Source organism: Heteronotia binoei, chromosome 2 (genome assembly GCF_032191835.1).
Source record: "Heteronotia binoei isolate CCM8104 ecotype False Entrance Well chromosome 2, APGP_CSIRO_Hbin_v1, whole genome shotgun sequence".
Lineage (NCBI taxonomy): Eukaryota > Metazoa > Chordata > Lepidosauria > Squamata > Gekkonidae > Heteronotia > Heteronotia binoei.
The window spans coordinates 90,217,552-90,240,775 of NC_083224.1; the positions used below are offsets into that span (position 1 = coordinate 90,217,552).

Consider the following 23,224-nt stretch of genomic DNA (forward strand, 5'->3'; position numbering starts at 1 on the left):
GGGAAGTTCCCTGGAGTATCAAGGCTTAGCCAGACCCCTGCCAGAAGTGATGAGTAGAGCCATGTTTGCCATATTGCTAGCAGCTGCATTCGAGCCGTGTTGGACCTGCCAGCAGAAACATGGAAAGTGGCACCTGGCATACTTATTCTCAGGGCTTTTTTTCCTGGGGAACAGGAAACAAAATTCTCAAACGAATGTTTAAATATTAATGAGGGGCTCCCATGCATTTCTCTTTCATTTCCTTCTTGAGAGTTCCAGCACCTCTTTTTCCAGACAAAAAGCTCTGCTTATACTCATGTCTCCACTGCTGCCCCGGTCTAAGCCAGGTGGTCCTTACACTTCTGCCAGAGCTCTGCTTGTTGGCCTGCAGTGTACTACCAGGGCAGTAGCTCACTGGAGAACTTTCCCTATACATTAAAAGGCTAATCCACCACTGGCACTGTGTGTCCTGGACCAAGACAGTTCAGTAACTACAGGACATTAATAAAAAGTGTTGATTTGGTGAAATAAAAGCTTCCAGTATAGCTAGATCCCATGCAGCCAGTTGGGGTGCTGTGGTTAGGGCACTGGATTCGGATCTGGGAGATCCAGGTTCAAATCCCCATTCTGCTGTGAAATCTTGTTGGGTGACCTTGGGCCAGAATCTCTCTTACCTACTTCACAGAGTTGTTGTGAGGATAAAATGTTGAAGAGGAGAACAGTGTAAGATAGGGTTGCCAAGTCCAATTCAAGAAATATCTGGGGACTTTGGGGGTGGAGCCAGGAGACTTTGGGGTGGAGCCAGGAGACATTAGGGGTGGAGCCAAGATCAAGGGTGTGACAAGCATAATTGAACTCCAAGGGAGTTCTGGCAATCACATTTAAAGGGACGGCACACCTTTTCAATGCCTTCCTTCCATAGGAAATAATGAAGAATAGGGGCACCTTCTTTTGGGGCTCATAGAATTGGATCCCCTGGTCCAATCTTTTTGAAACTTGGGAGGTATTTTGGGGAGAGGCACTAGATGCTATACTGAAAATGTGGTGCCTCTACCTCAAAAAACAGCCTCCCCAGATACCCACGGATCAATTATCCATGATTTTCTATGGGAATACCATAGGGAATAATAGAGTTCTCAGCAGACATTTCCATCCCCCCCCCCTCTTTCTGACGACCCTGAAGCAGGGGGAGGGTCTCCAAACTGGGGGATCCCCTGCCCCCACCTGGGGATTGGCAACCCTAATTTTAGGCCACACCATCTGGGATAATCAAATGCAAATTGAAGTGGATTTAATTGTGAAGGGGCCTGTTCTGCACCACAATGTGACCCGCTTACACCTTACAGTGTGGAGGATATGCCCCTTTGGTTGCATTTCTCCTCTGACATGCACAATATCCTAGTTCAAGCTAGAAAGTTTTCTACCAGGTGCTCATATTCCAGGAAGAGAGTCCAGTTTAAGTCCACAGCCTCGTGCAAATGGCTATCTCCTTTTACCTGCCCTTTAGTTCAGGTCTTAGAGTACCTACTCTCCCTGATACATAAGGAGTTAGCTGTGTCTTTAATGAGAATGTTCTGCTTCATCCCAGCCTGGACTTTCCTCCAAAGGTGATCTCTAAGTTTCACCTGGCACAGGAAATGGTGTTGCTGGGTTTTTTTTCCATCCCCAAGCTCTAAGGTCAAGAAAGTCCTACATACATTGTTACCCAAATTAGAGATCTCCAAATTAAATGGGGGAATTAGTATAATTGGAGGCAAACAAGAAGGGGTAACTCTGAAAATGAACCAGACTGAAGTACAACAGGAAAGGTATTTTATTACAAAAAAGAAAACAGCAAAAAACATACATGCAGAGCACATGGGGAACACACACCTAAGAGGAAAATAAAATGACACAGCAGGGAAACTGATTTGAGGAAGGCAATATTTACCAAGTCTTGGAGAAGTGAAGTCTGCGGAAGGCAGCAAGAGAAATGGCCAGCATTTCCCAGAGCGAAGGAAGCCCACAGACCATGGGGGTGCAGCGTTTAATGCCGAGAGAACACACACCTGTATGAGGCAGAGTGTGTCTAGTTTTAGGGAAATTATTTCTAAGGTGGTCTGACGTGTGTGCCCCTAAAATAATATATTGATTGGATATCCCAAGGGTAACTAAGACCTAGGGAAGTTTGTGACACTTTACATGACTAGGGCTGAAGACGCCTAAATGCAGGAGGCGAATCTCTGGGGTCTGCAAGTGCAGCGGCGCTTTCCGAAGGGCGAGGTACCTGCCTGGCACAAAGGTGTTGCAGCGTCAGTCGTAGAGCATCCCCAGGTGCAGCGGGCGGCCCAGGGCCGGCAGCTCGTTGTCCTGTGTGGCCTGGAAGGGCATGGCAGCCGCGCCGTCCAATGAACCCGGGAGCAGAGCCGGCGGCGGGGAGGGGGTCCGACGAGTCCCACCCAAGGGCCGGCGAGGGGATCGAGGCCACCAGCCATCTGCGCTGCGCTGGGCGGGGGGCTCTCCCCGGGCGACAGAAAGGCCAGCAAGTCCCGTCGGCTTGGCTCTCCTCTGGCCCAGGCCGGCCAGGAGGCAAGCAGGGAGGCGGCCCGGGGGAGGGGGTGGGTGGGCAGCCGCCCCTTCCTTCCTTGCTCCTCCCGCACCCGTCAGAAGCGGGAACAGGTTTCGGGAAAGGCCTCCCTTCCTAGACGGGGCGGGACTGGGCGCTAAGCTGGCAGCCGCGCCTCCCCTCCTCTCTTCGGAGGAGGACAGTGGCTCCTAACCGCCCACCCCCGGCAAGGAAGGCTGCAGTGGTCTTGCCCTGGGACCCACTCACGGAAGAGGCAGGACCCAGCTTCCCCCCCGCTTTTCAGAGGAACTTGCGCCCCCCCCCAAAGCCCTCTTTTTTTAGAGGAGAGGAGGTCGTAGCCTCCCCCCCCCAAATATCGTCATGCCCAACAGCCTGGAGGAGCAGCTACGGTGAGATGGGGCGGCTCGCCCCGCTCCTTGGCGCCCTTCCCCCCTCCCCCCCCCGCTTCCATTTTCTTGGGGAGCGGGGGAAGAGGCTGAAAAATCTGGGGTCCCCCGGCAGAGCGGGAGGGTTGGGAAGCCTAGTGTAAGAAGCTTTGCAGCATCTTTTGACCGTCCCTGGCCTAAAGGATGTTCGGCTTGCCTCGACCAGGGCCAGGGCCTTTTCAGCCTTGGCCCCAGCCTGGTGGAATCAGCTCCCTGTGGAGATCCGGGCCCTATCTGATTTGATGCAATGTCATAGGGCCTGCAAGACGGAGCTTTTCCACCAGGCCTTTGGTTGAGGCAGCGGACATCCTTATTTCCATCTGCTTGGCCTCCCTTGCTTGCCATGATGCTATAAAATTTAACTTAATTTATTATTTTGTCTCGGGGCCTACTGCTGTACTGATATAAAGAATGTGCCCAATGGGAACCACATATACCTTTGATATATGTGTTATTTGTTTTATTGTATTTTATGGTTTTAGCTTGTAGTTTTTAATTATTTTAACTCTTGTTCTGATCTGCCCTGAGCCTGCTTTTGAGAAAGGGTGGAATACAAATTAACAAGAATAAATAAATAAGCCACTTTGGATCCCCATTGAGCAGAAAGGTGGGGGATAAATGAAATAAAGAAATATAACTGCAGAAGCACTAAGTCATTCAGCAAATCTACTTTGTTAAATTTGCTGGAGGTTTTTTGAGGAAGGTATAATGAAGCAATGTCTGTTGCAGAGAAAACAGAATCATTTCTGAGTCTCTGACAGTCTACAGGTCTTTCTGTTGAGCTTCTTCCTAGCTTATAGCTGTAGTAAGTGGCTTTGTGGTGTCACATGGCAATGCTATAAACTTCAAGCTATAGAATATGCCTTTTATGATTTCAGAAGCCCCATGTAATATTCCTCATTATCTTCTATATACTGAAATTTTTCCAGTGCAGTTTTTCCCACTCCCTTCCACCATTACATTAGAAGTAGAAACCACCTGCAGACCCATTTTCATAGAGGGAATTGAATACATTTTGAAACAGATGGGAACACTGAAGCAAACAATGGGTGATACCACTTTCAACATGCACTAAATTGTGAAGGAGGATAGCCTATTTCAGTAGGCACATCACCACAGCTCAGGGGTTGACAAACTGTGGCTCTTTCACACATATTGTGTGGCTTTTGAAGCCCCTACCCCATTTATCTCTTTAAATCACTTCTCCAAGCCAAGCTAGCCAGAGACTTGGAGAATGCATTTAAAGGTAAAGTTTCTTTCTTTTCACCTCTCCTTCCACCCCCCCACCTGCCTGCCTTGCAGCTCTCAAACATCTGACACTCATGTCTTGCAGCTCTCAGATATCTAATGTTTATCTTATATGGTTCTTATATTAAACAAGTTTGGCCACCCCTGTCATAGCTTATGTGTTTTACTTGAGGGAAAATGGGTTTATTTCTTGCTGTAAGTGGAAAGTTCCAAATTCTGCAGGTCCAGGGTCAAATTAATCATGATGGAGTTGGGGTTGGTGTGTTCTAATTTCAATCTGGCCATAATCAGCACAGTTTTATTTAACTTTTCATAGCATGTGAGTGTGTAAATGGAAAGATGCCCCCCCCCCCCGAGCTTGGCATCCCAAGTGCTTTTGTTGCGCACTTCTGATTAGGGTTGTCAGGTCTCCCTTGGGCACCCGTGGAGGATGTGGGGTAGGGTTACCAAATCCAGATTGGGAAACCCCTGGAGATTTGAGGATAGAGCCTGGACTTCATTAGGGTACAGTGACATACATTCCTCCCCCCCACAAAAAAAGCATCCATTTTCTTCAGGTGAACTTGTCTCTGTAGTCTGGAGATGAGTTGTAATTCCCAGGGATTCCCAGGTCACACTTGGAGACTGGCATCCCTACTTCTGATATCTGATCCCAGCTAAAATAAAAGTACTGGAGAGAGAGGTTGTGGGGATGTAGGCTGCAGACCAAGAGACCATTGAGTAGCTCTTACTCATGTGCACTTTTTGCTGTTAAAATCAGATCCCTTAGCTCTGTTTTTCTATGTGTCTGTGGCAGATCCAACTTTAAACCCACAGATCTGCCACTGTTGTCTCATCTGGCACTCAGCCTCATTGCCCCTTGGCATTTCTTTTTGCTACATTTAGCTGAATTGTTACAGAGTTCTATCCATGTCCAGTCCTTGAGGCTTTTTCTGTGACAGTAGAATGTACATTGACAGCCTTGATTAGGACCCTCAGAATTAATTTCAAGGGTAACATTAAGCAGGTGCCAGATGGGAGCTGCCAGCCTACAGGTTTGTGAACCTGATAAACTCTTTCTTCTTCCTTTCTTCCCTTGTCAGAGTTTTTTGGTTTGAAGTATTACCTATTTTCTAGACGTTTTGGCTTCAAATAATTATTGTAGTTCAGAACCTATATAGTCTTATCTTCACTGTGGTTCAGATTCTGCTGTTAGAAACTTAGGCCATAATCTTTCTCCCAAACTAAGAATGCAACTGTGCCCATATGGTTGCTAGTTAATAGGAACCAAGTTGGTGCATCTCTTGCAGGTTAGCAATTCTTAACCAGGGCAGTTCAGAGAGCTTTTCCTATTTTGCTTTCTCAGCATGTGCAGCTTGATTCTGAAATACAACTAAAGTGACCCTATTCAAAGCTAGATGAGTGCTGAGCCACTTTCCCAAGGAAATTCCCCACTTTGGGGAATGCTGGAGATATTTACCAATCATAGCCCCTAGCAGCCACTCAACCATTGAATTCCTGCCATTACTTAGATTAAGTCTGTTAATTATTGACAGCATTTGACAAAACTGTAGGCTATTCTGAAAAAGAAAAGTGGGGGCGGGGTGGGTGGGAAAGAAGCCCTCCAGCCAGTTCACAGACCAGTGTAGTAGTGAGGGTGTCCTAGCCTGGTTTGACTGTCAAGCCTGTGCCTGAGGCTTACACATTCCCTCTCTCCAGCCCTCACACATTTGGATTCCTTCTGTATTTCATGCAAATCATAGCTTATCATGACAGCTCAATCTGGCAAAGTAAAGTTTCTGCAAATCATAAATTAACTCCAAGCCAAATTGTAGTTTCCAGTTCTGGTTTGGAAGTGTTTTGTGGAAATCCAGTTGAACATCATGGCAAACGCTTGTTTGCCTGAACCAGAAAGTGAGTGAGGGAATTGAAGCATTAGAACGCAAGAAGGGAAGGAGAAGAGTATGAGCCCAAGGCATTATGTCTGAAGTTCACCTTTGCTTTGCATTCTCCAACTTCTGATTTGATTGTTATTTTATACAGTGTCATCAATGGAATGCTCTACGGAATTATCAAAAAATAACAAAACCAAGGAACTTACCTGCTGAAAAAAGGAACGAGTAGTTGTATTACTGTTTTAACCAATAAAGTATTCCAGGAAGCAGCATAGTGTGATCCTGCTATCTGCATTTCCCATTGCTAATGTTAAAATAATACCGGTATATGTTTGCATTATGTGGGGTGAGATCATAAAAATAACTTCAATCCTATTTCCCCCCCCAAATAATTCAAAATATTGAACTCTCCCCCTCCCACTAACATCTCTGGAAAGTATATTGCATGTCTGATTGAAGGATGCATGAGTATGATGGTATTATTCTTATGTATGTGGAATGTTGTTGTCTAACACCATGCCTTTTTAGTACCGTGTCACAAAACACCTGTAGTTCCTGGCAGCATTTGCTAGCTGGCCTTAACCCTATGGCTAATAACAGGATGACCCAAGTTTCCTCTTCTGCTTCCTGACCAGGCTGCTCTGTTGATCTCCTTCCCTGCTCTTCCCTTGTTTAGCCAAGAAGACACAAGGCAGAAACAAAGGTCATCCTTCCTGCTTTCCTCTGCTTCAGGCTTCCAGTTCCTCCTCTCTTGTTTCCTGCATCTTGTTTCTTCATAGGTGAATTTGTTCAGAGTTTTTGAAAATCAGCCTCAGCCCTGAAATGGGAGTCTCTGGATGGATCCCTTCCTCTCATTGTAGTATGGTAGACTTCCCTCCGTATAGACACTTTGGATAAATATGAATTTTATCCACAACAGAGACGTATCTGAAACAGAGGGGGGGAAAACATTACTGGGAAATGATAAAATCATGTCCATAATAGGGAAGGATAAGAAAGAGTTTACTGCATTTTGTTGTCACATTTTCCCCACTATATTCAGGTGTAGGCAGAACTTGCTGTGGTGGACTAATCTCTCTTTAGATTCTTATGAAGTCTTGTGTATGTATCCCATTTGATTAGTCTAGTACTAGACTTTCAAAGTAAGTTTCAGAATATAACAAACAATTAAATACAAGCAAGCCATAATAAGCATATTAAAACCTTAAACGTATATACAGCAAAATAGTTAATAGCAACTGAACAAGCTGTGAAATCTTCTGTTAGTTATGATAGTGCACCAAAAGCTCTCCTGAAGTAAAGTTTATACAACTTTTCTGAAAACCAGAAGAGAATCAGCCAGATGAACTCTACTAGAAAGGGAGAGGCAAAGGTTGACTGTCATTAGGGTTGCCAATCTCCAGGTGGGGGCAGGGGATCCCCCAGTTTGGAGGCCCACCCCCCGCTTCAGGGTCATCAGAAAGTGGGGAAAGGGGAGAGGGAAATGTCTGCTGGGCACTCATTATTCCCTATAGCAGGGGTGGCCAATGGTAGCTCTCCAGATGTTTTTTTGCCTACAACTCCCATCAACCCCAGCCATTGGCTATGTTGGCTGGGGCTGATGGGAGTTGTAGGCAAAAAACTTCTGGAAAGCTACCGTTGGCCACCCCTGCCCTATGGAAACCGATTCCCATAGGGAATAATGAGGAATTAATCTGCAGGTATCTGGGGCCCTGGGGGGCCTATTTTTTGAGGTAGAGGCACCAGATTTGCAGCATAGCATCCAATACCTCTCCTCAAAAGACCCCTCCAAATTTCAAAAAGATTGGACCAAGAGGTCCGATTCTATGAGCTCCCAAAGAAGGTGCCCCTGTCATTCATTATTTCCAATGGAGGGAAAGCATTTAAAAGGTGTGTGGTCCCTTCAATTGTGCTGGCTAGAACTCCCTTTGGAGTTCAGTTATGCTTGTCACAACATTTCTCCTGGCTCTACCCCCAAAGTCCCCAGATATTTCTTGGATTGGACTTGGCAACCTTAACTGTCATAGCCAAGAAAGCCTCACTCTGCCTCCACTGTCCAGAAATTACAAGACAAGGGAACACAAAACCAGGTTTCCCCAACTGATCTGAATGTCGCAAGAGGACTATATGAGAGTGGGTGCTCTTTTAGACATTGTAGAATTTGGCAGATTGCTTAGTTCTTTAGAGGCCAATGCCAGCACTTTGAGCTGGGGCTGGAACCAAAGTGATAATCATTCCAGCTTCTTCAGGACTACTGCTATGATCCATCAGGCTAGCCCTCGAAGAAAATATGGCTGTTGCAGCACTGTGCAGAGTGTATTACAGTAAACAGGAGGTTACTGTGGCATGTATCAAGAGTGGTGAGTTCTTTGTTTTCCAAGGAGGGGCACAACTGGCACACCAACTGTAGCTGTCAGGAAAAAAACACTCTGGCCACTGCTGCAACCTGAGAATCAGGCAGCAGCTGTGGATCAAGGAATATCCCTGACCTACATACCTGATCCTTCTGGTGGGAGAGTGACTACATAGAAAAAGCTAAAACACTTATTCCTAGGTCTATCAGATGACCCGCTGTCAACATATCTGCCTTACCTGGATTGAATTTCTATTTATTAGTCCACATCACTGCTACAGACAACTGTTCAAAGATCCCACTACCTCACTGGGATCCAAGAAGGAGAGGTAGAGTTGGATGTCATTGGCATACTTACTTTACTGATTTCCAGTCCTTCAAGTGAACTTTTCCAGCATTTTCATGTTGATGTTGAAAAACATAAGGGATGGGATGGAAGCATGTTGTGCTCCATTGGCCAGTTCCCATGATGGGGTAGGGCAGTGAGCTCCCATCATCAGCTTTTGATGCCTTCCTATAACATAGGGTTAAACCACAGCTGAGCAGCTCCACTGGTTGGTATCTAGTCAATGGGTAGTGCAAAAGGATACTGTGATTAAGTGGTGTAAAATACCACCAAGAAGTTCAGGAGAGCTAACAGAATCAAGTTCATCTACTCAGTTGAGGCAGCAGTACAGCAAGGGCAGTTTTTGTGCTACAGGCAGATTTGAAACAGGACTGAATTCAAGTCTCTTCCCCCCCCCCATCTCCCCCCCCAAGAAAGTGCTCACTCTGGATTCTGTTTCTTGCTCAGTCAGTCCATGGAAACAGATTCATCCCCCTCCCCCTAGTGCTGTTAATTATTCTGACCTCTTGCAGTTCCTGAAGCCTCATTAATGAAATGGCAGTTGGGTAACTACAATAGTAGGAGTTACACAGGAAGGAGAGTCCTTAAAAGGATGGAACACAGAAGGAGAAGTAGAGGAGAGTGAGGCAATGGCTATATGTAAGCAACCATTCCCCACAGTAAACTCGCAGTTAAACAGTGGCAAAGCTGTCTAGGCCACATTTAGCCTGTCAAGGATGATAACACTAAACATTAAGTCTGAAAACACTCATTGTAGAATTTGAATTTTGATTTTATTTATTTTTTTGCATGGCAGTTTTCTGAGAACTGCATCACACATTAAAGCTCAAGATAGGTTGTCAAATTTCTGCCCATGGGCCACACACATCATTTCTGCAATGTCTGAAGGATATGCACATGTCAGAAAATGTGGTACTGGTAACATGTTCCTGAAGTGTTTGATTGTCTGGGGCTTTCTGATACATACTTATTACATGGCTTCAGACAGTTTCATCAATTTCTAGCATCTCTAGGTAAAAGACCTTTCTCTGCCTGAGGCACTGGCAATCCATTGCTGTCCAGAGATCACAATACTCAGCAACTCAATATATGGCAGCTTCAAGCATGTTTATGTGAATCAGTAATAGCAGAATTGCATGATGAACTTATTATTTACTTCATCTATACCCTGCTTTCTCTCTAGTGAAGATCCAAAGCATTTTACATACTCTTCTCCCCTCCATTTTACTTATTGTTCCAAGATCATTGATGTTACTGCTGATAAAACGAGGCATGGTGAGAACATACTTTATATGACTGCTATGTCCTACACATAAGTCCAGCCTTTGGGAAGCATTGCATCTCCACAGTAACCTTGGTAGATAGTGTAGTTTCTTTATCTCTTGCAGCCACTTTTGTACCTGCACAGTAGGAGAAATACCTCATGGTTATTATTTTTAGTTTAAAGTTTAGTTTATATATCCTTGTTTGTCACCTATTGATGTACAAACTGTCATTACTTAGGAGGACAGAGATAGCCACACCAGACAACTAAGTGTGAAATGTGATTTTTAAAAAAGAAACACTGTGATTCTTTCAATGGCATGGTTATTAGGCTGATGTGCTTGTGTGCACACATTAGGGTTGCCAGGTCTGACTCAAGAAATATCTGGGGAGTTTGGGGGTGGAGTCAGGAGACTTTGGGAGTGGAGCCAGGAGCAAGGGTGTGATAAGCACAATTGACCTCCAAAGGGAGTTCTGGCCATCACATTTAAAGGAACTGTGCACTTTTTAAATGCCTTCCCTACATTAGAAAATATGGAGGATGGGGGCACCTTCTTTTGGGGCTCATATAATTGCCCCTCCGGTCCAATCTTTTTGAAACTTGGGGAGTGTTTTGAGGAGAGGCACTGGATGCTATGCTGAAAATTTGGTGCATCTGCCTCAAAAAACAGCCCCCCCCAGAGCCCCAGATACCAACAGATCAGTTCTCCATTATATCCTATGGGAATCAGTCTCCATAGAGTATAATGGAGTGCCCAGCAAACATTCCCCCCCCCCCACTTTCTGATTACCCTGAAGTTGGGGGAGGGCCTCCAAACCAGGGATCCCCTGCCCCCAATTGGGGATTGGCAACCCTAGCACCCATACACCACAAAACTCCACAATGCCTTTCTGTGCATGCCCAGAAGCAGCACTTTTTAGATATCAGGCATGGTTGAGCTATTCATATGCAGACCAAATAGCCCATTGAAATTCGGCTCCCATGAATGCAACTCACCATTATGTGAACTGCATGAGCACATGTTCATAGAATCATAGAGTTGGAAGGGCCATACAAGCCATCTAGTCCAACACCCTGCTCAATGCAGGATCAGCCTAGAGTATCCCTGACAAGTGTTCATCCAGCTGCTGCTTAAAGACTGCCAGTGAGGGGGAAGCTCACAACCTCCCTTGGCAGCTGATTCCATTGTTAAACAACTCTTACTGTAAAAAAGTTTTTCCTAATATCCAGCTGGTACCTTCTCATCCTTGATTTAAACCCATTATTGTGAGTCCTCTCCTCTGCTACCAACAGGAACAGTTCCCTGCCCTCCTCTAAGTGACAGCCCTTCAGACACTTAAAGAGAGCAATCATGTCCCACTTCAGCCTTCTCTTCTCCAGACTGAATATTCCCAAGTCCCTCAGCCTTTCTTCAAACGGCTTGATCTCCAGGCCCCTGATCATCTTCATTGCTCTCCTCTGTACCCGCTCCATTCTGTCCACATCCTTTTTGAAGTGAGGCCTCCAGAACTGCGCACAATACTCCAGGTACAGTTTGACCAATGCAGTGTACAGCAGGACTATGACATCTTGCTGAGAGTTCCACCTCTTCCTTCCCACCTTGTCCATTGAATACTAGGTGCAGCTGCATAACGATTCCTGGATGAGCTCCACCACCTATTTTTCTACAAAACGACCCCTGGATACACCCCAAGATCATGTCAGGCTTTTTTGTCGCTGCATCACACTGGCTGATTATATTTGATTTATGGTCTATCCTTACCCCAAAATCTTGTTCACACACACTGCTAAACATCCTTGGGTAGCCTTGTAGTCAGCATGATTGGGGGAGACATCCACCCAAGTGGTTTGCTCTTTTGAAGCTGTTGAGTTGTGGTGTCCTTGGTTGAGAAGATGCTTAAGGAAACAACTAAGCATGATCTCCTACTCCTGTGTGATAGAAAACATTCATCCACACAGGAGAGAATTTTTTAAACTCTTCAATAATGAGTATGGCAGAAAATCTGATAGCATGCTGTGAACATCTTCTTTCATGGCCCTAGTGGCAGCTATTGTGTTATGTAGTAGTTTCGACATTTTTTTACACTTTTGTTTTGCAGTAAACTGCTTTGTAGATCCATGAAGTGAAAAGTGGAACTCAAATATTTTAGATAAATAAACACTAATAATGGGGCTGTACTTAGGGTGAGGAAGGCATTATAGTCCTAGCTGTATATTTGGGGGTGTGATAACTAGGGTTCACTATCTGTGATGGAGAGAAGTATTCTGGGATTGTGACCATCATATTGTGTTTCCAGTGGTGAAGCAGTTTTTAATATCCTCCTCTTCCATGTTTCTGAGGGCAGAGTGAAAAGTTCATAGACCAAGACTAGTAAGGTTGAGTCAATGGTACTGCTATAATCCATAGAGAAGGAGTAACAGTGCTTGAATTTCTCTCTGGAGGTTGGTCTGTACTTTCTACTCTGTGTTGTATAAACTGCATTAACTCTCTTTCTCCTGCTTTTCAACAGATGGAATCCACAGTGTTACTGCCCAGTGCACACTTCAGGTGACCATCATCACAGATGAGATGCTAACCAACAGTATTACCTTGCGGCTAGAGAACATGTCACAGGAACGTTTCCTTTCCCCTCTCTTGGCCCTTTTTCTTGAAGGGGTGGCAACTGTGCTGTCCGCCCCTCGGGACCATGTTGTCCTTTTCAACATCCAGAATGACACAGATGTGCAAGCTACACAGATCCTTAATGTCAGTCTCTCCGTGTCATTGCCAGATGGAGTTCATGGGGAGCGCTATATTCCTTCAGAGGACCTGCAAGAACGCCTTTACCTGAACCGCACACTCTTGGCAGCCATCTCAGAGCAGCGAGTCTTGCCTTTTGATGATAACATTTGTCTGCGGGAGCCCTGTGAGAATTACATGCGTTGTGTCTCAGTGCTGAAGTTTGACAGCTCAGCACCCTTCATTGCCTCTGATACCATCCTTTTCCGACCCATCCACCCTGTCAATGGTCTACGCTGCCGCTGCCCACTTGGCTTTACTGGTGACTACTGTGAGACTGAGATTGACCTCTGCTATTCTAATCCCTGTGGAAACAGTGGACGCTGCCAAAGCTGTGAAGGAGGTTATACGTGCGAGTGTCAAGAGGGCTACACTGGTAAGTGTTGGTCAGGGGAGTGGGGTCATCAGAGGAAGGAACCATAAAGTGGACTCCACTTCTTCATCCATTAGTGCTTTATTTAGCTCTCTGGTCTGGTTTGCACCACTGTGGATGTTCTGCATGGCATTATAGGGTTGGATCCATCTGTAATTTTATGCTTAGAGAAGGCACTTCCACCAATTTTCTTGTCTTCCTCCTTTTGATACAGTTCACTGAGATCCCCAAAATGTTGATCCTGGGAGACAGGGCACTTTCAGGAACAGCATGAAGGGTGAATGTGTTTCACTCAGTGTGAAATGCTCTTAGGTGTTTCAGTTTCCCTCTTGTTTATTCCCCCCTTCAGTTGTTCATTTCCTCCTTCTGCTGGTGAAGAATACTGTTGAATCCCAACCATTGTCATCATTTATCATTTCTATAGTGATTGTTTAGTGCAGACAGGCCTGTAGCCAGAGGTTTTGTGGTGTTTTAGGGTACATTGGAGGGACATGAATGTGAACCATTTGATTCACTACAGAACAAAAGACTTATTGCCTGATATGTTTAAATTTATTTAGTTAATATTAGTACAAAAAGTGAATGTTATGAACATTTTTGAATAAAGGTTTGTCAGTTATGCCACAGCTTTTACTCAATTTGAAACATTTGCTGAGCTATTGCCTTAAGCTACTGATTGCACATTTGTCCTTATATATTCACAAATAAAAGGGTTAGAAACTTACTTCAAAAAAGTGAGAGATTGAAATTGGAAATTCACAGAAAGGGCCTGGAATATCCCTGAGAAAGGGTCCTTGCCCTCACAACCTCTTCCCTTCCCGAGGCTATATTTTGGCTCCAAGATGCTTTCCAAATCTCAGCTCATCTCATTTGTGCCAAAATCAGTTGGTAATGTTAATTAGGCTGAAGGATGCAGCATTCGCTGAAGTTGTCCAGTGAGCTTCATCAGTTAATGGGGATTTTAATCTAGATCTCCCACATATGGTACCTGCTAAAAATCAAAAAGGTGGCAGAGCAGTTTTTAAACTAAATCTTGGGGGAAAGCCGACAGGAGATGAAATGTCTCTGGTTCGGGAGGACTCGTCTCAAAGAGATGAAGGGTTAGCTGCTATTTTTCTTCCGGGTAACGGACCAGAGTTGTCCACTGTGAAGGTGACAAACAATATGGACTGTCTGCCAGAGTCTCGAGGTGGCAGGAAGAAGGTGGCGGGCCTAGCTCGCCTGGGAAATTATAGATGTTTGTATGCAAATGCTAGAAGTGTTCGAAGTAAAATTGGTGAATTGGAATGTTTAGTGTTGGGAGAAAACATAGACATTGTGGGAATTTCAGAAACTTGGTGGAATGAGGAGAATCAGTGGGACACGGTGATTCCTGGATATAAGCTATATCGGAAGGATAGGGAGGGAAGGGTTGGAGGTAGGGTGGCTCTGTATGTCAGAGAGGATATTCGGTCCAGTAAGACTGAGGTCAGAGAATTAGATTCACTTTTAGAAATGCTTTGGGTTGAAATAGAGGGCCCAAAAGGAAATTTAACTATGGGAGTTTGTTATCGCCCACCAAATCAAAAGAGAGAGGACGATTATAACATGATGGAAGGCTTAAAGATAACGGCTAAACATAAAAACTGTGTCGTAATAGGTGATTTTAACTACCCGCAGATTGATTGGGTCAATATGTGTTCTGGTCGAGAGAAAGAGATTGAGTTTCTTGATGCTCTCAATGACTGTGCTATGGAGCAGATGGTCTCAGAACCTACCAGGGGTGGGGCGATCCTGGATTTGGTCCTAAGTAATGCCCAAGACTTGGTGAGAGATGTAAAAGTGATTGCGCCACTTGGGAGCAGTGACCATAATGTTATTGATTTCACCGTTTGTATAAATAGGGAGTTGCCCAAAAAGACCGCCACAACCACGTTTAACTTTAAAAGGGGTAAATACACTGAGATGAGGAGGCATGTGAGGAGGAAACTGAAAGGAAAGGTACATAAGGTCAAAACCCTTGGGGAAGCTTGGATGCTATTTAAAACTATAATCCTAGAAGCTCAGATAAAATACATACCACAAGTTAGGAAAGGCACAAACAGGCATAAGAAAAGGCCTGCATGGTTAACAAACAAAGTAATGGAAGCTGTAAAAGGTAAGAAGGACTCCTTCAAGCGGTGGAAAACCAGTCCAAGTGAGATTAGTAAAAGGGAACACAGGCTGCGGCAAATCAAATGCAAGACTGTGATCAGGCAGGCAAAAAGGGACTATGAGGAGCATATTGCAAAAAACATAAAGACCAACAATAAAACTTTCTTCAAATATATTAGAAGTAGGAAACCAGCCAGGGAGGCAGTGGGGCCCTTGGACGACCATGGGGTAAAAGGATTACTGAAGGAGGATAGGGAAATGGCCGAGAAGCTAAATGAATTTTTTGCCTCCGTCTTCACTGTGGAAGACGAGAACTTTTTGCCCGCCCCAGAACCACTAATTTTGGAAGGGGTGTTGAAAGACCTGAGTCAGATTGAGGTGACAAAAGAGGAGGTCCTACAACTGATAGACAAATTAAAAACTAATAAGTCACCGGGTCAGGATGGCATACATCCGAGAGTTCTGAAAGAACTCAAAATTGAACTTGTGGATCTTCTAACAAAAATCTGTAATCTTTCATTGAAATCTGCCTCCGTTCCTGAGGACTGGAAGGTAGCAAATGTCACCCCCATCTTTAAAAAAGGTTCCAGAGGAGATCCGGGAAATTACAGGCCAGTCAGTCTGACTTCAATACTGGGAAAGTTGGTAGAAACCATTATCAAGGACAGAATGAGTAGGCACATTGATGAACACGGGTTATTGAGGAAGACTCAGCATGGGTTCTGCAAGGGAAGATCCTGCCTCACTAACCTGTTACATTTCTTTGAGGGGGTAAACAAACATGTGGACAAAGGAGACCCGATAGATATTGTTTACCTTGACTTCCAGAAAGCTTTTGATAAAGTTCCTCATCAAAGGCTCCTTAGAAAGCTTGAGAGTCATGGAGTAAAAGGACAGGTCCTCTTGTGGATCAAAAACTGGCTGAGTAATAGGAAGCAGAGAGTGAGTATAAATGGGCAGTCTTCGCAGTGGAGGACGGTAAATAGTGGAGTGCCGCAGGGCTCGGTACTGGGTCCCATGCTCTTTAATTTGTTCATAAATGATTTAGAGTTGGGAGTGAGCAGTGAAGTGGCCAAGTTTGCGGATGACACTAAATTGTTCAGGGTGGTGAGAACCAGAGAGGATTGTGAGGAACTCCAAAGGGATCTGTTGAGGCTGGGTGAGTGGGCGTCAACGTGGCAGATGCGGTTCAATGTGGCCAAGTGCAAAGTAATGCACATTGGGGCCAAGAATCCCAGCTACAAATACAAGTTGATGGGGTGTGAACTGGCAGAGACTGACCAAGAGAGAGATCTTGGGGTCGTGGTAGATAACTCACTGAAAATGTCAAGATAGTGTGCGTTTGCAATAAAAAAGGCCAACGCCATGCTGGGAATTATTAGGAAGGGAATTGAAAACAAATCAGCCAGTATCATAATGCCCCTGTATAAATCGATGGTGCGGTCTCATTTGGAGTACTGTGTGCAGTTCTGGTCGCCGCACCTCAAAAAGGATATTATAGCATTGGAGAAAGTCCAGAGAAGGGCAACTAGAATGATTAAAGGGCTGGAGCACTTTCCCTATGAAGAAAGGTTGAAACGCTTGGGACTCTTTAGCTTGGAGAAACGTTGACTGCGGGGTGACATGATAGAGGTTTACAAGATAATGCATGGGATGGAGAAAGTAGAGAAAGAAGTACTTTTCTCCCTTTCTCACAATACAAGAACTCGTGGGCATTCGATGAAATTGCTGAGCAGACAGGTTAAAACGGATAAAAGGAAGTACTTCTTCACCCAAAGGGTGATTAACATGTGGAATTAACTGCCACAGGAGGTGGTGGCGGCCACAAGTATAGCCACCTTCAAGAGGGGTTTAGATAAAAATATGGAGCACAGGTCCATCAGTGGCTATTAGCCACAGTGTATGTGTGTATATAAATTTTTTTGCCACTGTGTGACACAGAGTGTTGGACTTGATGGGCCGTTGGCCTGATCCAACATGGCTTCTCTTATGTTCTTATGTTCTTATGCTAGGGCTTCTTTTGTAGAAAAAGCCCAGCAGGAATTCATTTGCATATTAGGCCACACACCCCTGCCACCAAGCGTGCAGGAACTGCATTCCTGTATGTTCCTGCTCAAAAAGTGGTACCACCACTTTATCCCCTGCACCACTGTACTCAACTCCCATTCCCCACCTGTACATATAACTTCTACTTTTCCTTTCTTCTATTCTCTACCACTGTAATTTTATACTTTATCCTCTTGGCCTGGAGCAGATTATATTATGTACTTAAAAACTACACCAATGGAAATAAAATTTTGCTCCTGGAAAAACTGATTTCTGCAAATCGATCAAATCGAGGGAATTAGGCAGAGAGTAATCTCTTTACTTATTAATTCTACTTCTTCTAATTATGGGGAGGAGCAAAATGTTATGCAGGAAACCAAGATCTTCCTTCCTCATTCCTGGAATTACTATGTAGCCTCACCCCTTCTTCTGAGATTTCACTTGGTATTAGCCATACTCTTTGAAGCCTGTCTTTGCAATTGCAATGCCAAAGATAAGTTTCTTGGTATGCAGGATTTTGTACTTAGTGCCGAATGCACTTAGGTAGCATTATTGAATAATACACACTGCTCTGTCTTTGTCTCTCTATCTGTGTGACTTCTGTTTCCATATCTATCATCCTGCTAGAGTCACTTATCCTGCTGTGGTTCACTCCTGAGCTGACGTGCTTCTCTAGGGAGTAGTTAATCTCTGCTTTGCATAAGGATGTGGAAAGTGAGTCCCAGTCAGAGCTGTATGGAGCTAGCTTATAGGGAGACATTTTCAGCAAGTTTCCTGGGATGGCTCTGGACTTTCCTGAGTGATCTAATGCTCTTCCCTCTTTGTGGCCAGCATATGTAATGGAGTAAAGCCTAATTTAGACCTGCAGTGGTACCACTATTTGCATTCCTGCGGCTTGGTCTCATTTGTGATATAACAGATGTAGTGGCCAGGATATGAATGGCCCCTTGTTTGTGTCCTAGTTCAGCCAGATTTCTTTTCCATGCAGGGCTGGACAATGGCAGGCTGGCTACGGATTCACTGGTAGCTTTCCCAGTCAGGACAATGAGTTGTTCTCTCATGAACTCTCACATATTACTAGGAGATAAAAGGCAATAGGAAGCTAGTCTTGTATGTGTGCCTAGTTTGTATATCTGCCCGTCTGCCTGTACCTCTCTTTCATTAGGACTGCCTGCTTGGCATCCCTAGGAACATTATGCCCGGTTCAGGAGAGCAGCATCTCCTGCTAAGCAGCCTATTTAACAATGGGCCTGCTTGTTTTAGAGCCAAGGGAGTATCTTGACTGGATCCTGCTGTCCTACTCAAACATAGTATTGGCCAGCATGGAGTCTGAGGGCTTCTACTGGCATGTGTCTTAACTTTATTAGTGGTAGATAGGCATCAGTATAACTTTCAATGGGGTGAATTAGTGTCAGAAAAAAAAATGCCAGAAAACTGGGGAACTTCTGCCATATTATGTATCAGCACTAAAACATTTGAAGACACACACCTACTGATGTGTCATCAACATTCTAGAAAGTATGTTGGAAGGGATTCTGTGCCACTGGGTAGATTCACTGAACTTGGCCTCCAACTAGTGGTTCTCAAACAGTCTTCTGTTGCAGGCAAATAACATGTATGGCGACCACAGGAGTAATGTTTAGAAACCAGTGGCACATCTAGTGCCACATCATAACTAACAAACCTGATCTCCTTTTTTGAGAAAGTGACTACCTTGCTGGATCAGGGGAATGCTGTAGACGTCGTTAATCTTTATTTCAGTAAGGCTTTTGATAAGGTTCCACATACTATCCTTGTTGACAAGTTGGTAAAATGTGGTTTGGATCCTGTTACCATTAGGTGGATCTGTAACTGGCTGTCAGATCACACCCAAAGAGTGCTTGTAAATGGTTCCTCATCCTCTTGGAGAGGAGTGACAAGTGGAATGCCTCAAGGATCTGTCCTGGGACCTGTTTTGTTCAGCAAACTGATAAGTTATTTGGATGAAGGAACAGAGGGAATGCTTATTAAATTTGCAGATGATACTAAATTGGGAGGGGTTGCAAACGCAGAAGAAGACAGAATCAAGATACAGATGACCTTGACAGGCTGGAAAACTGGGCTAAAACCAATAAAATGAATTTTAACAGGGATAAATGTAAAGTTCTGCATTTAGGTAGGAAAAATCCAGTGCATAGCTATAGGATGGGGGAGACTTGTCTTAGTAGTAGTATATGCAAAAAGGATTTAGGGGTTTTAGTGGATCATACGGTGAACATGAGTCAACAGTGTGATGTGGTGGCTAAAAAGGCAAAGGCAATTTTGGGCTGTATCAACAGAAGTATAGTGTCCAGATCACGTGATGTGATGGTATCGCTTTACTCTGCTCTGGTAAGACCTCACCTGGAGTATTGTGTTCAGTTTTGGGCACCACATTTTAAGAAGGATATATAGACTAGCTGGAATGGGTCCAGAGGAGGGCGATGAAGATGGTGAGGGGTCTGGAGACCAAGTCCTATGAGGAAAGGTTGAAGGAGCTGGGGATGTTTAGCCTGGAGAGGAGGAGGCAGCTGAGAAGTGATATGATCACCATCTTCAAGTACTTGAAGGGCTGTTATATAGAGAATGGTGTGGAATTGTTTTCTGTGACCTAGGAAGGTAGGACCAGAACCAATGGGTTGAAATTAAATCAAAAGAGTTTCTGGCTCAACATTAGGAAGAACTTCCTGACCGTTAAAGCGATTCCTCAGTGGAACAGGCTTCTTTGGGAGGTGGTGGGCTCTCTTTCCTTGGAGGTTTTTAAACAGGCTAGATGGCCATCTGACAGTAATGAAGATCCTGTGAATTTAGAGGAAGGTGTTTGTGAGTTTCCTTCATTGTGCAGGGGGCTGGACTAGATGACCCTAGATGTCTCTTCCAACTCTGTGATTCTATGATTCTAATTCTTTGGTTTCTGTGTGCAGTTACTGTGGCTGCATTTCCAATACCCTGCCTTCATTCAGCTGTGCTGCAATGGAAGTGATCTCCCCTACTTCCATGCCCTAAAGCTGTAAATGGTGATCTCCAGGGCCTTTTTTGTAGCAAAAGCCTAGCAAGAACTCATTTTCATATTAGGCCACACCCCCTGACATCACCATTGTTTAGCATAGGGCTTATAAGGAAAAAACCAGCAGAAACTCATTTGCATATTAGGCCACACTCTCTGATGCCAAGCCAGCCAGAACTGCATTCCTGTGTGTTCCTGCTCAAAAAAAGCCCTGGTAATTTCTCTCTATGGCTTCCTGTGTCATGAGACTCTCACTCCAAACGAGGACCGTAACCAGGATGTCAGAGGTTAGGGGGTATAAATACTAGTTGGGGGGCATTTAGCAGCCCACTGCCACCTCCTGAGGGGTCACGAGGGTGAAAGAGGGTGGGGGCCACCTCTCCCTCTCACACAGTGGCAGGAGGCAGAGAGTGAGGGTTGGGGACCCTGAGGTGGAATTTGGGGCAGGGCCAATTTCCAAACTCTGATCTAGATAGAGTTGCCAGACTCCAGATGAGGCCTGGAGATCTGCCAGAACTACAACTGATTTCTAGAAACAAAGACCAGTTCCTCCAGAGAAAATGGCTGCTTTGAGACTATATGGCATTATACCTCACTGAGATTTTTTCCCCCATGCTCCACCCCCAGATCTTCAAGGATTTCTTGGCCTGCAATTGGCAACTGTAGATCTAGAGCAAGGATTGGTCTACAACAAAGCAGCCCTCTAGCCACCCAGGAAGAGGATTTGTGTGGGACTTTTTCCCTCTCCTGCTAGCAAAGCAAGCTATTGGGTTAAAATATATTTTATGGATAGATTCCAAAGTATAAATGTTAGGTGCTGTCCAAGTGGATGCTTGTTTCTTTTGTAGATCTAGAGTGAAGGACTTCCTTGGCCTTTCCATATATACAAATGTTGCAGAAAGGTGAATGGAACTTCTGCTTGTCTATAGATTAGGTCCCTTCCCCAGCATAAGTGGTAAATCAAGCTCTGACAATAATCTCCACCTCCATGTATGTTTAGAAATACCATCTCCTACTTCTCAGCTTTAATCATTTTGACTGAAATCGCCATCCCCCACACCCACTCCCCCACATCATCTGGCCCATTCTCCCAGTCATTGGGCCTTCTCTGTATACGTTCTCATGAGATTCTTCATCTAGTTGTTTTAGACCTACCACTATTACTCTGGGATTATCGGATCCTAAATACCACAGCTTTCAAACTTTTATAAGATTCTGAAATTGCAGCAAAACTGAAGTGGATTTGAGTTGAAGGATCTGCTTTGGTGCCCTCAGCACCAGTGGGGCTGAGACAATCACAGGGTCAGTCAAACCAGGGCTTGCACTCAGGAAATGTAACTGCTCTTTACAAGATAAGACAGAACTGGCATGAGAGTAGTTTCACTTTCCCAGGGACAGGGAATACTTTGAGAACAATAATTTTCTTACTAGGACTGTAATGAATACTCACCTGTTTCACTTTCTGAAGTGAAAGGTAAGCTTTAGTGGGATCCTGAAATATTCCCCCTATCATCTTGTTCTCTGCCTATCTGCTGCCACAGAACAGAGTAGAAGTCCAGTAGCACCTTTAAGACCAACAAAGTTTTATCCAGGATGTAAGCTTTCATATGCATGCGCACTTCTTCAGACAAGGAATGAGGTACAGTGAGCAAAGCTACATATAGCTGGTGGGCAGTGGTTATGAATGCAAAGTGGTGCAAAGTTAGAATAGTGAAATTAACAAACTGAAAGAACATTTGGTCTGGATAACATTTGTTTGGGAAACCAATAAAAGGTAATAAAAGCTGTCTGTTAATTGCCCTATTGCTAGCAAGTAGGATTAAATGAAGGATACATTTTTTCTTAAAGATGTTCTTGTCCACCTAATTTATTTTTTAAAATGTAACATGCATTATAAACATCATTCTAGTTTATCATCAGAAAAAAAAGAATACATTAAAATATAGTGAAAATGGGTTTAGTATATGTAACGAGATAAACAGCCAATATCACTTATTTGAGTATGTCAATACAAAAAACATTATTCTGATATACTATTCTAAAAGAGAAGTACATTGGAATATTGTGGTTATACAGCTATACTAGGTGAGAATAGATTTAGCATATGTAATATCCCTGTTCAGTCCTGGGGAGGTGTTTGTTCCAAGTTTCATAATAATTTGTATTTCAGCAGTTTCCTTCTCCATTCTGTTCTTGAAGTTCCTCTGCAGTAAAACAGCTACTTTGAGGTCACCCATTGAATGCTCAGGAAGGTTGAAGTGTTCCCCCACAGTTTTCTCAGTTTTGTAATTCCTGATGTCAGATTTGTGTCCATTTATCCTTTGGCATTGGGTTTGTCCTGTTTGCCCTATGTAGAGAACCGAAGGGAATTGTTGGCATTTAATGGCATATATAATGTTGGAAGATGAACAAGTGAATGAGCCTGAGATGGTGTAGTTAATGTTGTTAGGTCCAGTGATTGTGTTCTCTGGGTGTATGTGGCAGCAAAATTGACACTTGCTGCCACATTATACTGCTTGTTGTCCTCACTGGCTGTTGTTTCAGTGTCATTTTCCCCTTCTTGCTGGGAATGTGATGTTAGCCACTCAAGGATCACATAACACACATGGCCATTCATGGATCGCATAGCACACATGGCCATCAGATGTGGCTATTTGATGATGTAACAAAGCCAGTTTGCAGCAAGAGCAATACAGGGTTCTTAGCTTCTCACAGATGGCTATTTTTGCAAGAAGTGCCCCTGCAGCTCACCTGTCTCACTTGGTTCATTCCTTATTTTTAGTGCCCTGCAGCAACAAGCAGTGTATTAAAGA

General features: G+C 44.3%; 1 protein-coding gene across 4 annotated transcripts in view; it reads left to right on the forward strand.

Annotated features, from left to right (window-relative positions):
- The window catches only part of CELSR2 (cadherin EGF LAG seven-pass G-type receptor 2), a 134,993-nt gene that overhangs the window by 35,076 nt on the left and 76,693 nt on the right, over window positions 1–23,224 (forward strand). For all 4 annotated transcript variants that reach the window (XM_060231581.1, XM_060231583.1, XM_060231580.1 and 1 more), the window contains exon 2: window positions 12,566–13,210. In XM_060231581.1, the coding sequence (XP_060087564.1) occupies window positions 12,566–13,210 (645 nt within the window). The remainder of the gene's footprint in view (window positions 1–12,565; window positions 13,211–23,224) is intronic.